This window comes from Eubalaena glacialis, chromosome 2 (genome assembly GCF_028564815.1).
Source record: "Eubalaena glacialis isolate mEubGla1 chromosome 2, mEubGla1.1.hap2.+ XY, whole genome shotgun sequence".
NCBI lineage: Eukaryota > Metazoa > Chordata > Mammalia > Artiodactyla > Balaenidae > Eubalaena > Eubalaena glacialis.
In genome coordinates, this window is record NC_083717.1 from 152814346 (window position 1) to 152831175 (window position 16830).

The 16830-nt window shown below is 33.8% G+C and overlaps 1 protein-coding gene across 2 annotated transcripts in view; it reads left to right on the top strand.

The window, feature by feature from the left end:
- The first annotated feature begins 423 nt into the window (after window positions 1-423).
- The window catches only part of KIAA0586 (KIAA0586 ortholog), a 112801-nt gene continuing 96394 nt past the window's right edge, over window positions 424-16830 (top strand). The window contains exons 1-10 of one of the 2 annotated variants that reach the window (XM_061182612.1): window positions 424-443; window positions 982-1263; window positions 2165-2235; window positions 4699-4768; window positions 5731-5800; window positions 10761-10935; window positions 11686-11907; window positions 13911-14064; window positions 15319-15486; window positions 16490-16613. In XM_061182612.1, coding sequence (XP_061038595.1) covers window positions 1008-1263; window positions 2165-2235; window positions 4699-4768; window positions 5731-5800; window positions 10761-10935; window positions 11686-11907; window positions 13911-14064; window positions 15319-15486; window positions 16490-16613 — 1310 coding nt within the window. In that variant the 5' untranslated portion in view covers window positions 424-443; window positions 982-1007. Of the gene's footprint in view, window positions 444-472; window positions 498-981; window positions 1264-2164; window positions 2236-4698; window positions 4769-5730; window positions 5801-10760; window positions 10936-11685; window positions 11908-13910; window positions 14065-15318; window positions 15487-16489; window positions 16614-16830 lie in introns of those variants that run through there. The other variant, XM_061182613.1, reaches the window with a different exon arrangement.

Sequence of the window (16830 nt, forward strand, 5' to 3'; positions counted from 1 at the left end):
GACAAAACTATTTCTGACTTTCTCTTCCATGTCAACACGAATCTGTCGAAACTTTTTGTAAAACTAATTTACTTAATCTCGCGTCCCTAACGGTCTCCAGGAGCTACGCTGTAAACAGTCCCTAATAAACAAGATTGGTATTATCATCTACGTCGGGAGCTCTTCAGGTCTTGGATGAAACTCCCGAGTGTTAGTCAATGTTTTAAGTCTTGTGGGGCAATGTACTGCCTTTAATAAAACAAAAAATTCACACCCGTTTTAAGCCTTTTATGTTGGGAGTTTGTTTCCACCCGGAGAGGGATGGAAGAGCACCGGAGAGCGTTTAGCTTTTTGGTTGGATATTTGGGACGATTTCATGGCGCGCATGCGTGTTGTGTCTGAAGGGCGGGTTTAAAGGGGAGTAGGTGTTGACCCGCGGGCAACTGAAGCCGTTGTCAGGTTAGGTCTGTGACTCCGCTGTTCCCGAGGGTTCGGAAGACGCAGAGGGGTGAATTTAGGTGTCTGATGGTTGCTTCTGGAGGGGTGTGTAAGACTCTTTGGCTGAAGAAAGCTATTAAGCTTCTTATGTGGGTGATTTTGAAAAAAATAGCATTTCGGTTTTACCTGCTTGACTCTCTCTTAAATTTTAACTCCGCCTCCACATCTGGTTAGTTATGCACTGCCATCTCTCCGGTTGGGGAGTGCTCTGTGTTATTGTTATTATTACTTATGCGGCCATTCTTTTGTCATCCTCACTTTCAGATTCATTGTCATGGTGCATTAATAGACTGAGTGGGATTAATGGGTAAATATGTTCTAGTCGTCTCTAATCCTGGATTAAATACCAAATTGAAATTTCTAGCTTTGTGCATAGTCTGTTTAGACGTTTTATTTAAAAGTTGATGACTGCATGTTTCAAAATCACTTGAAATTCACGTTTTCTTTATCATACTCCTCCTTTATTTCTTCTCCCCTACCCCTGACCCCCCGAAATCCTCAAAGCGGTGAAAATTTTGTTTTGAAGTTTTATGGACCCAGAAGAAAATTCTGTTCATAATTGTGGGACTAGTTTTGTTACCAATAATATGAAAGGCTCTGAGTTTAGCCCGGAAAAGAAAAAAAAGGTTAAAATACCAGCGAGGAGACTTCGTGAGGTAGTTTCTCCAAATCAGGGAGATAATTTGGCTTTGCTGAAAGATGAGTTGTCCCGTGTTCCTCCAGCGCTGTCTGCAAATAAACGTCTTCCTGTTAGAACTGGGAAGAGCTTGAATGGAACGTTATGTGGTATGTGATTCCAAATAGTTTCAACCAGTTTTCACTTCTGTAAATCTTTAGTCTTTATTTTCATTTAGTTTTTTTGTGTTTCAAAATTTAGAGGACTTTTAATGTTTAAATTCCTAAATATATGTCTAGTTTGTACAGGCGTTTGAAAAGTGACCCCGTTTCCTGGGAAAATGGCCAGGCACCGACAGTCTACATCGAATAATATTGAATAGATAGAATGAATAAAACATTTCGTTATTTTGTTTTTTCTTTGCGTGTTTTTGGCACACTATTCTTGTCCACATCTGTGATGGACACACTCAACTAGTGTGATGTGCTTACTTTTCACCAGTATTGCTGGCTTTTTACCTTCTGTTTGGATAGTAGAAAAGCACAATTTCTGCCTTTTGATGGCTTCCATGTCCCAATTCACTTGTCTGGAGCTCCCTGAAAGTGAAGATAACGTATGCTTTACCCACTTCACTGGTAATCAAATTAATGAATATAAGTGCAAAAAACGAAAGAATAAATAAAGCAGCTTTTATAGTGCTGCTTTTGAGGGGTACAGCATAACATAGGCCTGCTGTTAAATCAGGCTTTTGTATCATGCGCATGTTTTATTCCTGGCAAATGATTGTACCCAGTTTGTCTAAATCCAATAGTGTAATGATATATTTTATAACATTTTATACTTATCTCATTTGATTGTCAGTTCTGAGCCCTTATTTTCCAAAATATCAGATGTAAAAACCTTCATCAGGATATATTTAAGTACATTTTAAGATTTTTGCATGAAGAGTGGCTTCCAATTTAATTAATTGCATTAATATGGAGTTTATAGTTCTTGAATTATGTTTGTACAGTTTCAAAAGGTAACATTCTGATTTAAAAATCACTAAAATTGACTCCTTTATTTTGTTAGGTTCATCAGACTTAACTTCTGCCAGAAATTATCAGCAGCCTCCATTAGAAAATCCCACTGTGTCAGAAAGTGTAAGCAAAAGAATTCTTAATTATGCTCATGTTAAAATTTTAAGTATTGGCAAATAATGCTTTTTAAAATTTTGTTTGATTAGCAACAGACCTTATTTTTATTTAAATTTCATTTACCAAAGAAATGTTTTTACAAACTGTAAGGTAAAGGTAAAGCAGCTGTAACAACATAATTTAAAAAAAAGTGAGGTGTGAATTATATATCATTCAAACTATTCTGAAGCCTTTTGTGTACTTTTTTTTTTGAGGGGTCTTTAAGAAATAATAACATGAAATTCTCATCATAACATTTTTTATTTATAATGCTGAAAATATTTGATTATAAGTATAATGTTGGGTCATGCAATTTAATTAGACTTCGACCACTTATCATAATGTTGACCTATATATTGTCAATTTAACTAGCAAACTAAGAATGATATCGAAGCTGTTTACTTATGAACTTTGTCAAAAACTCACAATAAAAATGTATAATTATGTGCTGTACTTCGTCCCTGAATAAATGCCTAGTTTTGGGTTGGTGTTTTTTGTTTCCTTTTTAAGCAGGCTTTATTTAATGATTAATGGTATTTGAATTCCATTATTTAAATAATTTCCCAGATGTATGGATATGCTATTATTGTATAATTGAAGATAAAAGAGTGATCTTTGGAAGATCATCAGGCAGGATTCTATTAGATTTAATACGGGCTCACAGCTTGTTTTGTGTAGATTTGCCTAATATAAAATATACCTGCAAAGCAAACCTAGTTCTTTATCATTTTACCATGAACATAAACTGCAATCTCTTTGTATTACGTTTTTATTTCATAAATGAGTACTAAGATTACAGTGTGTATTGACTTGACCCTGCTATTTTAATGAGAAAATTAAAGTAGTTTGTGTCTGATATGCTCACATTTTTAAGCTTATTTGGATTTGTTCCTATTCATACCTGTTTCTCCCTACTACTAGAAGATGAGATATACCTTTTCCTACTTGGGACAAATCCTTACACATGTTCAGAAAGAAAACAAAAACTTAAAAAAAAATCACTATAGAAAATACAAAGAGAAGAAGGAAAAAAATAAATTCCACAACTAAAATCAACAACTGTTAACATTTTGAGTTTTTTTTTCTATGTGTATATATATTTTATGAAGTGAGACCATACTGTTTTATAATTTAATAGTATTAAGGTTATCGTTGCATGCCACTGATTTTTTTCCTAGGAACTTTTAATGGGTTCACAGAATTTCAGTGTTTGTATGTACCGAAGTTTATTTGTTCATATACCTGTCATTTGACATTAAGGTTTTTTTCCCCCAGTTTTTTATAATATATACAACCAGGTGATGAACATTCTGGTATATATCCTAGCTCATTTCCTTGTATTAATTTCTAGGTGTAAAATTATTAGATAAAAGATTATGCACATTTTTTTGCAATGTTTCTAAATTGCCTCCAGAAAAACTGTATCAATATATATTCTCCAGCAAGGTCATGAGTAAGAATTAGTGGAGTTATTTCCCCCGTCTTTATTTATACGAAGCATTAAAATTAAATCAGAAAAACCCCTGCCATTTTAATAGGTGAATAAGGCATCTCATTGTTTTATTTTCTATTTCTTTTATTATTAGTGGAGGGGAAATTTTTTTCATTTATATTGCCACCTGTATTTACTCTTTTGTGAATTACATATTTATGTGCTGTGCTTTTTCTAACTGATTTGTGGGAGTTCTTTACATTAATTTCCCAGATACATTCTACTGTTTTGTTAGCCTCATTGGCTATTTTTAGGAAGTTAACACCTGTTATCAGCAGATAGCTTGGATCAGTTTTCTTTTATGATTTTCTCTTTTCCCTTTAATGATTTAGCAGGGAAAAAAATTTGTGTGTAAGGAAGATGAAGCAATGTTGACTGAACCTAGTACTTAAAAAGTCATGGTGTCTTAGCACTGAATAGAATCTTAGAAGCGAAGTCTAGGGTTACACATGTGAGCAGAAAGCTATTTGCCAGTAGGTGTCACTTATATAGTGAAGTCTTCTGAGACCACATTATAGTTTAGTGACAAAGAATACTGTGATTAATTTGTGATATTGTGCCATGCGTTGACCATCCTTACGAACTTCATTTGACTCACAGTGAATCACATTTTCACATTTAACTATAGCCACTGAGATGTTACATAAGTTGCTCTGCTGAGTACCAAATCAGGATTTGAATCTGAATTTCAAGGTCACAGTTGCTTGCTTGTTCACTTACCGATTCGTTCACTTGATGACAGCTCGTTACTCATTCAACAAATCTTTGAGTAGCTTCAAGGTACCTAAGCATTATGGTGGTGCTGGGGATTAAGCATGTAACACACACAGTCCTCTCCTCCCAGGGCACAGTAGTCACATGGCTAGTAAATGGTAATTGATAAATAATACATGATAAAGTTTATTTAGCCTTTCATTTCTTCCTTTCATATCTTAAAGGGTTTTTCTAAAGATGTTGCAGGGCAAGTGTTGCCTTTGGATAAAACAGAAGAGAACAACAGACAAAAAGGTAAAAGGATAGATTTGATTTTTTTTGGTAAAACATACATAACATAAAATTTACCATTTTCACCATTTTTAAGTGTACAGTTCTTACTGTACACTTAAATATGAATATACCTAATGCTAGGTGTATTCATATTGTGCAGCCATCACCACCGTCCATCTCCAGAACTTTTCATCTTCCCCAACTGAAACTCTGTACTCATCAAATACTAACTCTATTCCCCCTCCCACCATTCTACTTTCTGTCTCTATAAATTCTACTATACCTCATATATATGGAATCATACAGTTTTTGTCCTTTGGTGACTGACTTATTTCACTTAGCATGTCTTCATGGTTAACTTATGTTGTAACATGTAAGAATTTCCTTGGTAAGGATAGAATTTTAGATTTTTAGACATTCATTGATTTTTTTTTTAGATATTCATTAAACAACCTTATAGTTTTTTCTTATTATTTTCATTTTTAATTAGTTTTTCCTTCCAAATTAAGCTACTAATGGAATCTCTAAAGTCCAGAAAATGGTTTGTAATGGTAAGGATACTTTTATTATTGCCAACATATTGCATAGGTTTGGTATTTGATACCTGTTTATACATGCTGAATTCAAGTTTTGTATAGTCTTTCGTAAGATGATAGATTAAAATATGTATTGAAAAAATTTATTTAATGACATTTTAAAAGTAGTTGGTTTTATTTTCATCTAAGCAGTTTTATTGTTAGAGTTTGAACAAATGTCTCTAATTTCGCCCCAGGTGTTTTTACACAATTTTTTTCCTACAGTCTAGGGTTATAACTATTATTACTCAGTCATTTAATTTGTTCCTTACCTTTTTAAATTGAGAAGCCATATTGCTGAATCCCCAAACATTTTTTTTAGTTAAAAAAGTTTTTCTTTGAGTAGCTTATCAAAATTTAATAAATTTTCAGGAATCTAAAGTATATTTTTGTGTTTTGATTTTGCAGCAAATGACATCTTTATTTCTCAGTACACTATGGGACAGAAAGATGCTCTAAGAGCAGTTTTAAAACAAAAGTAAGTTTCATTTACAGAAAATAGGTGGGCCATTTCTTGTGTTTCTATATGGTTCTCTAAAATCAGCTTTATTTATACTTTGCACCTAGGAAAATGTTTTGTTTTTCAATGTGTGAAATATGTATATGTGATAATATGTATAAAGCATTTTTCATGGTGCTGGGCATGTGTAAAATACTCAGTGGCTGTTAACAATTATTATTATTATTATTATTGAAGAGGTATTGTTCTAAGCATTTTATGTGCATTAACTCATTTAATTCTCTCAAAATCCAATGAAATAGATTCGATTAGTATCCCAATTTTACAGAATCCCCATTTTATAGATAAGGAAACTGAGGTAGAGAGGGATTGATTTTCCCGAAGTCATTTAGCAGGTATTCACTGGGCTAGGATTCAAACCCAGGTAGTCTGTCTTTAGAGTCCTCTCTTAGTCACCTCACTATACTGCTTATAGCAGTGGTCAAGTAGTTCCAAATATATAATACTTACTACTTACTATCAAAGGACATTTAGACTTTTTCTGGTTAAGATTTGAGAAAGGGACAAGCTTAGCATCTGGATGGAGTGAAGGGGAATGTGGCTACTACTCTATTCAAATGCTTCCTCCCAACTTTATCTTTAATGCCACTGAAATACAGAACCAACCCTGACAACAGCACCATACTAAACATGAAAGAATATATCACTGGAGGAATTTTTTTTTTTTATCATTAGTGGCGGTGGAATGAGATACATATTCTTAGGCTAAATGTATTCTACTCCTGAACCAGAGCAGCCTGGGATGCCCCTTAGAAAATAGGAAAAATTTTTACTTACTTTTGAACTCTCATTTTATTAAAAAAGGAAATTTTAGATTACTTCTATAAGTGGAAAGTCAGTATTTCTAATAATACAATGAAAATAACTATATAACTATTAAAATAAAGTTTATTCTTTTTTCACCTGTAGTTATCCATGGTATACATATTATACTCTGGGAAACACTAACGAAATAAATATTACCTCCAAACTACAAGGGTGTGATCTGAGCCAGCCAGAGTTTCACAACTGGTTGTTTTGCTTAATGGTGCTTTTCCTTTTTACATTTGATCAGCCTCCAGTTCCCAATATGTGATATGGTGGTTAGGAGGAGAATTTGGATGGTAAATTGTATTCTGGGATTTGTAAATATATAAGAAAAGGCAAAAGTAAGGGCATGAGGAAGTAGTGCGTCTCCCAAATTCTATACTTGAACTAAAAATTGCAGACTACATCTGACTCATTTGGAGAGAAAGTGATTACCATTTCCATCCAGCTGACCCCAGGTGGAAGTGGCTGCTTGCAACCATAATAGAGACTTTATCAACTTGCCTTCAAGTCAGAACTCTCAGATCTGAGAGGGAGAAGTTGTTTATATACAAGTGGACCGTGAGAGGTAACTGTGAACACTACTCCTCTTATCTGTTCACAGTAGATCTCTCCCCATTTCAGGGTGGATGAACAGCATTTTTTAAAAAAACCAAAAAACAGAAAAACTAGGAAGGGCCTCTGAGAAGGTCATTGCAATGTAGAGAATAATAATTGAGTCAGAAGTATAAAATGACTCTCATACTGGGTTAAGAGAGATTTTGCTGTAGTCAGTGTCACTTGAATTTTTTTTTTTTTTTTTTTGGAGAATGGTGGATGGAATTTGGCAAAGTGATTCTAAAATTTACTTGGAAGGACACACAAGTTGAGAATATATACACATACTGTTAAGAATACATACATGTAGAATGCACACAGTTGAGAATAGCTAATTTTGGAGAAACAGAAATGGAATGATGGAAAATCTGTCCTATTTGCTACTATAATATGCTGTAAAGCTGTGATAAAAGGTAATCAGCTGGAGCCTTTGAGGAATGAAGAGTCTGTCCAGAGTGTCTAGAACAAGGGTAGAATGTCCTTACATGTGGCTGGAGAGGTAAGCAAGGGGTGAGGGTATAAACTACTTTAAAGAAGTTTGGACTTACAGAGAAACGGCAAATCATTTAAAAGTTTTAAAGTATGATATACTTTTCTTAAAAGGCTTACTCAGGTAGTTATGAAAAAATGGATTGGAAGAGGACTGGACTGGAGTCCAGGAAACCAGTTGACTATGAATCTTTTAAAGAGATGAATTAGATTGGTCCTGAGTACATTGGGGAGTGGTGGAATGTGAGGGTGGGAATCATGCTGGGCTGGAGAGGAGTACACAGGTTTGGAAGATGATCTGGAGATAGAATTGACAGGAATTGCTGCTTAGATGTGAGAGTGAGGAAGGAGCTAAGGATGGATCCCAGATTTTTGGCTTGTATAAATGCATAGTCACTAGTAGTATTCATTGAGAAAGGGAAGCCTTGGGGGAATAAATTTCATTTTAGACGTAAGCAGGGGTTTGAGGTACCTATGAGACATCCAGGTGAAAAATGTCCGATAGGAAATTGAATATAAAGGTCAAATTCACAAAAGGGGTCTAAGCTAGAAATCCATATGTAGAAGTCATCTGTATGTAGATAGTAGTCCAAGCTCTGGAAGTGATTGAAGTGACTCGGTGGGAGTGTGAGAGTGAAAAGAGATGGCATAGGGTAGGGCTCTGAGAAAACCAAACCTTTAAGAGATGTGCAAAGAAAGCAATGTGGCTTCCAAATGCTACTCAGAAAGTTTATCCAGAGGTGTAAGAGAGTATGGTCTTAACAAAACCAAGGGAAATGAGGTTCTAAGTTTGATAGCTGCTCAGAGGTAAAGAAAGATAAGGACTGAAAAGTGTCCATTGAATTGAGCAAGAGGAGGTAGTAATGGCCTTGGTAAGAGCAGTTTCAGTGTAGCATTGGGATAGATGCCAGATTCAGAGGATTTAGGAATAAAGAAGAAAGTTCTAGAAAAAGACTAGAAGGAAACAGTTTCTTCTGAATGGGAGAGTTATGTGCATTTTTTCTAGTTCTTTACACTTAGAAGCTCATTTGCTACATTGAGCATTTATTAATTTGATAATTGGAAAAAATAAAATTTTAAAGCCTATGAAGAAGTTGATGTCTAGCCTTATAATGTTATTTTTCTTGTTGGTCAATTTAATGTATTAATGTAGAATGACAGATCTTAAAGGGTAAGTCACATTCAGACTTCAGACAGAAATTCTAAAAGATACGCATTATCTGAATTACATTTTCTTAGTACACCACTCAGTCAGCTAAATATATATTGAGCACCTACTATGTGCTCTTTCTTAGTTGCTGTTTGGTATAAAAGAAGTCTCCGGCCCCCCACCCCAGGTTGCTTAGAGCTTGGTTGGGGAGAGAATAGGTAGATATATGGAGGAATGCATGATTAGAGCTGTGAGAGGAAACATTCAATACATTGTTAAACTGTTCTGTACAGACATTTAAACCATAGGATGGCTGACTATCAAGCCTCAGTTGTGTGGTATAGGAAGTAAATACAAAAATAATTAATGAATGGAGAGATCAAGAGGAAGTGTTATGAGAACAGGTTTATTGAAAAAGGTAAGGCTTTTGTTGTATCTTGAGGAGAAGGATAGAGGAAGTTGGGTGAAGAAGGTTGAGAGAACAGAGTGAGAAAAAGCATGGAGTCAGCTGTGGGAGTGGCATGGTGTAGTCAGTGAGAGCAGTGTGACTCAGGAGAGAGGTGGTTTTGGGAGGAAAAGTGCAGTATGTATAGGGCAGGGCCAGAGGATGGAGTGTGTGGAAGGCCAAACAGGAAAGTAGCCTATGCAGTTGTCTATAAGGAATGATTTTAGATTTTTGAATGGTGGGAAAATGTGTGTGGAAAGTTTTTAAGCAACTAGAAACGGGAAGAATGAAATAGTTGACAAGCGATGATGGTTTTGTACTAGAGCAGAAGTCTGAAGGGAGAAGTGCTGTTTTGAGAGAGAAAGCTTGGTGTCACGGGACGATCTCTGGGAACTGGTCCTAACTCAGCTACTTACTAGCTCTGTGACGTGATCAAGTAAATCCCGTTACCTCTATGGACCTCAGTTTCTTCGTGTGAAAATTAGGAAAGATGGGCTACTGGGTTCCCCCTACCTCCGTAATTCCATGACACTAGTCCTGCAATTGTGATGAAATAATTGACAAAACCTGATGACTCAGTTGAGCATGAGAAGGTAAATGGAGGATAGAGAAGTTAACTTCCAAATTTTGAGAATGAGAGAAAAATGATGCTCTTAATAGAAATGAGGCAGCATCAATGAGGAGTAAGTTTAAGAGCTCTGTGGCCTTCTTCAAAAATCAAAGTGTGGAAATTCAGCAGCTGGAGATGGAGCTCATTCCTGTTGATTTTACTTAGACTTACCTTAGGGACTCTTCAGTTTTGTCAGTGTTTTCTTTGATTTCTTTTAGGCCAAATACAGCACAAAATTGACCAGTCTTTTTTTTTTTTTTTTTTTAGGTGTTTAGTTAAATGCCTTATTGTGAATATGTATCTATTTTCTGGACTCATTTTTAATCCAGACTGCTTAGTAGTGTATTTTGTGCCCATTTTAATAAACTAGGTGACATTTATTAAATCTAAATGAGTTAGAATTTAAAAAATTCTTTTCAGCAGTTTTAACAATCCCTCTTGGGTTGTCTTACATTGGGAGTAAAACTTGATACCTAAATTCTTAGAGCCTTTTCTGCATGTTTTAAATTTGTACTTCTTGACTATAAATCATTGTAATTGTGCCCATGTCTTTTCCACATACATAAGTCATATTTTCTGAAATATCAGTGCCTTCAAGGAATTACCTTTTTATTTCTTTAGTGTATTTCTTTAGTAGTGACCTGAGCCTTAATAGATTTCATTAACCAAATGACTGATAAGATGCTGATAGCGAAAAATAGGGATTTAACTTCTTAAAAAATCAAGAAAACTCACCTGCAGCAGATTACCACTTGTAGGTATTTCTTCTAATGGTTCAGTATAGGTTACTGAATAGATTTTATTCCTTTTTTATTTACAGAGCTCAAAGCATGCCTGTCTTTAAGGAGGTAAAGGTACAGCTTTTAGAAGATGCCAGCGCAGAAAAGGACCCTATTATTCAGGAGAATAGAACTTCACCCAGTGGAATTGATTCAGCTGCAACTGTGGCTGCAGCAACTGCTGCCGCCATTGCAACAGCAGCTCCACTGATAAAAGTATATCTGTTTCTTCCCAGATAGTCATTACTGCTTTGTAAAATATAAAAATGTTTATTAGAAACTGATTCTGTAATTGTTGTGTCCAGCCATTGGCTAGGGATATTGCTGTCTGTAGTTGTGAATTATTTCTCAGAAGTTGCGAGATTTACCTCTCATCCCTGTGTTAGTTCTAGAAAATCCTGGACTTTCTTAGTTTTAGCACTGAAAAATCTCATCTTGGGAACCCCTCAGTCCTGGGTACCTGGGATGGTTGGTCATCCTTATTTTAGAGCTAGAAGGGACCATACAGACCATCTATGCCAAAACCCTCAGTTTGTAAATGGGAAAAACAAGAAAACAGGTCAGAGTCAGCAATAAGATCTTAGAGCTAATAGGTGGGAGAGCCAAGACTGCTGACCTAACTCAGCCTCAGATTAGTGAAGTATCGAAAGCTACTTTGTTTTGCTATTTCCTTCTTTTTAATTTCCATTTAAGTATTTTTAATTTCCATTAAGTATTTAATTTCCACTTAAGAAATAAAAATTGTATGTGACAAATTTGGTATTTTTTATGAGAGAAAAGATCTACTTAAGGATAGCTATCTTCTGCCTTTTATTTCTGTGATTCTAAAAAATAAAGGCATAAAATCATCAGAAATTTAGAGGGTAAAAGCTCTGGTTTGATAATTTCTCAATACCAGTCACTTTATATAATCTTTCTAGTAATTGAGCATATTTTTGATATCTTTGGATATTTTTACTGTTTTAGGTGCAGAGTGAGTTGGAAGCAAAGGTCAATACTGTTACAGAATTACTCAATAAGTTACAGGAGACTGATAAACAGCTACAACGTGTTACAGAGCAGCAGACAACCATTCAGAATAAACATGAGAAACTACACTGCCGTGATCATGGAAAGCACATGAATGTGTTTATGGAGCAACACATTAGGCATCTTGAAAAACTGCAGCAACAACAAATAGATATTCAGGTAATAAAGGGATCACACATTCCATGACCTTTTATCACTTGGATCTCTAAGCTAATATTCATTGATTATTGCAATAGCTCAGGAGATTGTAACAGTTTTAGTTCTTAAATAATGATTTGCTTTTGTTCAGAATTCTTTTCCTCTATGGGGGTAACTCTGCATGTTCTAGTTCAGATGTCTAGCTCTGTGAGACCTCTCCTTATAGTTGGCTTTTCCTTCTTTTGTGGTATTTCCGTTCACGGTGTTTTTAAAGGGCGTTTATCGCATTGCAGTTTTTTGTTCACATCAGTGGCTCTTAGCCTGGGAATGTGCATACGACTCACTTGGAGAGCTTTATAAATATACACGTGCTTGTACCTCTCAGAAGGTCTGAGACAGCAGGTCTCAGACGGGGTCTGGGAATCCTTGAAAGCTCTCTAATGATTCTGTTGCACACCCTTGGATGAGAACCACCTAGTATACTTATTTGCTTCTACATTTACTTAATGAAAAAGAATGAACATTCTTATGCCTTTTGAATATGAGGCACTGGGCTATTATAAAAAGAAGAGTTATCCTCACAGAGAGCTAATAGTATAGTTTCTTATTTATTTTGGAATTTCTAAGTCCTGGGATACTACCCAGCACTCAGGTACTCAGTATAATTTCTTTTTGAATGAGTGAATGACCAGCATCGTAAATGCATTGGTTTTAATTTACTTTTTTTCCCTACTTAGTATGCAGTTTAAAAACTTTTAAAAATAAAATTAAAATATAACATTCAGAAGAATATATAAAAATAAGCTTATCATAGCTCAATATAAGATCACAGAGTGAACACTAATGTCCTATTATTTTCAAGACTTCCTAATAGAGCTTGTCTTGAAATTTTCATGGGATTAAGATATTATTTTTATTGGAATGATTATGGGCATATAAAATAAAGTTTTAGTAAGTACTCCATACATTGCTAAAATTGAGTGTGCAGCATGTCATCTGGAGAGGCTAGGAGTGGGCCTATCAGAGTGCTGGTCCCCAGTCTACAGATAACTTTGCTTCTCTGAGCCTTGATTTCTTTACCTAGAAAATATTTTTGGTTCAGGATAGAATGAGATGACACATTTGAAAAGCACATTGAGTTTTTTTAAGGTAGTTCTAGGTGCCTTCCATTCATTTATCCTTCCATAAATAAATGCATAATTTATTAACTTTCTGATTTTGGAAGAATGGAATCTTTGCTAATTCAGACGTCTTATTTATAAAGCCTATAACTACAGAGAAAATTGAACTTTCAATGAGTATTGTAGTAGTTCAGTTAATGCTTAATGAAATGAAATTCTTTTTGAATCCATCCCTCTTCTTTATGTAGAGTGATCTCAACACACTTTTAAGAATTCTGTAAAACTATAAATCTTTTCGGTTTTTCTTTGCCTAGCATAAAACTCTTTTAAAATCAGTTTTATTAGTTAAGATACTTACACATTTCAGATGTTTTAATAGTGTTAAAACTGTGTTGTCACTATAGTTTCCATTTATATGTAAATGCATATATTACTGCTGCTACTATGCGCGGCTACTATTTTATTTGAGTGCTTTGTATCAGTGGTTTTTAAACCTTTAATTAAAATAAAATCTTACCATCTAGGATATAAAAGTTGAGATGTTTTGGTTTTAAATTCTCTGGTTTAAGTAGAGGTCTAGGGCTAGGGTCCCTTCTTCCTGGTCCTCTCCTACCCTGTTTCAGTGTCTCTTGAGCCATCTCTGAGGTGAAAAGGAAGAAACTGAGGTTTAGAATAAATTAAATGATCAGGGCCACACTGCAGAGCCAGACTTAACCCAAGTGCTATTATATGCTTCCAGTGGCATTGCTGCTGCAGTGGGTAGTTGCATGTAATGTATGTATTTTCATTGTTTATTAAATCTAATAGATTGTTTTTAAGTCTTCTAATAAATTTCAAGGTATTTTGGCATCTAACTCTTTCAAATGATATTTGAAATTAACAAAGTAATTTTATGTTTTCTAGACTCACTTCATTAGTGCTGCACTCAAGACTAGTAGTTTTCAGCCTGTTACTGTGCCCCCTTCTAGAGCAGTGGAAAAGTATTCTGTAAAACCAGACCATTTGAATTTTGGTAGCAGTAATCTATCTTCACATAACACCTTTGCTTCCAAACAAGGTAAAAATATATAGTTTTCTATGAATAAAAAATGCCAGCTATGAATGTTCTTTGCAGTATATAAGCTGAAAACTTACTTACAAGGTTGTGAGAGACTAAGTCTTTGTTTTATAAAATTAGGTTTTTTTTTTTTTTAGGTCAGGTAAGTTTTAGATTATTTTGAAACTTGTTCAGTCAAGTTATGGATCATGTTCTACTTAATGGTTTTAATTAATAACTTTCATAAATTGTCAGTAGCACTTCTATATAAATTCAGAAAAATTTTACTTATCTAGCATCAAAAATGCTTGTCATCAATTCACCAATTTTCTGACAAACTGGATATTTACTGTTTTCTTGATTCTGTCAGGGGAGAAACCATCTGAGTACAATTAGAAACTATTTCTAAATATTTTCAAAGAGGTAGTAATACAAGTCTATTTTAATGGAATTTAAAAAATCTCTTTATAAAAACAAGGGAATACATAGCTTATTTGTGTTACACCTTTGGAATTTAAACTATATCAATAAATGTATCTCCAAATTATTGATATTTGAATAATGAACTAATGAAAATCAAGGGCCTGTCCCTTTAATGATATACAGATCCATGTAGTACAATATTCCTGACATTTGATTTGTTAGAACATTGTTGGATTACAGACATGTTAAAGGTTCCTTATACTTGCAAGGTGCTTTACGTTTCCCACAAATGAGTGGGTCTTACAAAACTTTTGTGAAGTAATGTGAGTCAGTTTTTAAGTTGTAAAGGGAGGAAGATGAAGCCCAGAAAGGTTATGACTGCCTGCTCAAGGTCACCTGGCTTGAGAGTGAAAGTGTCAGAGCTACAGCCAGAACTCAGGTTTCCACGCTCACGGTTTATAGTTGTCTAATGTATCTTGTACTCACTAAAGTGGGATCTCTCTAGATCAAAGTATATAAAAAATTTAAGACTTGCTATACTTAGCACCAGACGGTCTTACCAGTTTTCATTGCCATGAGCAGTGTCTGGCTATGCCATTTTTCACCACAACTTGAATAGCACTGAATATTGTCATATTTTTTTCTTATTTATTAGGTATAAGTATAAAGTATTTATAGTCTATATTCTTCTGATTTCTAGTGAGGATGAACTTATTTCTATATATTTGTTAATAATTTGAGTATCCTATATAATTTTGGTTTTATTTTTAAAATATGGGGAAGAGTAATATTACAATTTAAATGTTTTAAAAAGTAAGTTAAATTTATTATTTTCTTTATTTTCTATTGAAGCACCTTCAATAGAGGTTGAAGATACCAATTTTGATAAACAGAAATCTCCTTTGGAGACACCAGCACCTCGCAGATTTGCTCCTGTACCTGTTTCAAAGGATGATAAAATATCAAAGAGGGAAAATCCTACAGATAAAAAAGAAAATATGGAGATGTCACGTCATACAGGTAATAAAGCAATTATAATTAGCACCCACTACTTTTATTAGACCCATCTCAATTTAGGAACAGATTTCCACACTCATGATTTATAATTCTCTAATGTGCCTTGTAGTAACTGAAGTGGGATCTCTATTTTTAATATTTGTATTTAAATGATACTTTGTGGGCAAATCAAGCTTCTTTAGATTCTTTGTAGAAGGAGTTGAAGATATACCTTTATAATTATTCTGACTATCTTCAACATGTTATTACTTAAACCTTTAATGAAAAGAATTTGTTATTAATAAATAAAAAATAATGCTTTATAGAAGGTAAGGTTGATTATCATGTTTACTTATATTGTTTTTAAGTGTGAATTTAAATACTAAAACTCAGAGAAATTTAACATTTATTATTGTGTTCAATTGGAAAAAGTGCTAATAACCTTTATAAGTGACAGGAAATAATAATTTGTTATAAACACTTAAAATATAGCCTTTCTAGTAAAAGTAAGTAAAAATGTTAAATATAAGCTTTCATTTTTGGAGTCATTTAAATGCATTCCAGTCTTGTCTTGGACACATTTAAAGAATCTTAAGGAATTTAAAAGATAATAAAATCTTTAATAAATAAACTAACCTCACCAAAAAAAAAAAATTTTGTTATGTAGTCTCATTAAAGATGAGGCTAAAAGGAAGATTCAACCGATAGTTGTTGTGAAGAAATAGTTAAATCTCCCTTTTACTGTTTATAAAAATAGTTCAGTTTACTGGGCTTTGTGATGCTGTTACTTCTCATTCAAATTCCTTTTTTCTGTGATGGAAATAAATTCAGGCCTAAAATTTTACCGGTATAGTTTCCTTGAGTTATAAATATTTAGTTTTATTGATGAATGTATGTATAGTCTACATTGTAAATTGAGTAGGTCATCACCACATGAAACTAATTTAGTACAAATATATGTGAGATAGTATATAAAAGAGAAATGAATTAGTACTTGAAAAATGATACTGTATTTCTTCTATTGTAGAAAATGTAGGACTCTTGGAACAGATTTTGAATAACTATGATTCTTTGACAAGAATAAGTGAATCTTCAGACAAAAACTTACTAACTAGATCAAAAATAGGATGGAATCCTGAGAGGAGAAACAGGTAAAAACAAGAGATTGGAATAAAAGCTACATTAAAAAGAGCTTTGTTTATATTTTTTAAATTTCTTTAGAAATTTTAGTGAATTTAAAACATTGCTTTTAAAAATTGTCTTAGATTTAGTTACTATTTTCTTCTGCTAATAGATCTTTCCTCTTTTCTATAATATAATTATGAATACATCTAATTTTCTCAAACTGTGGATTATTTACTATTCATT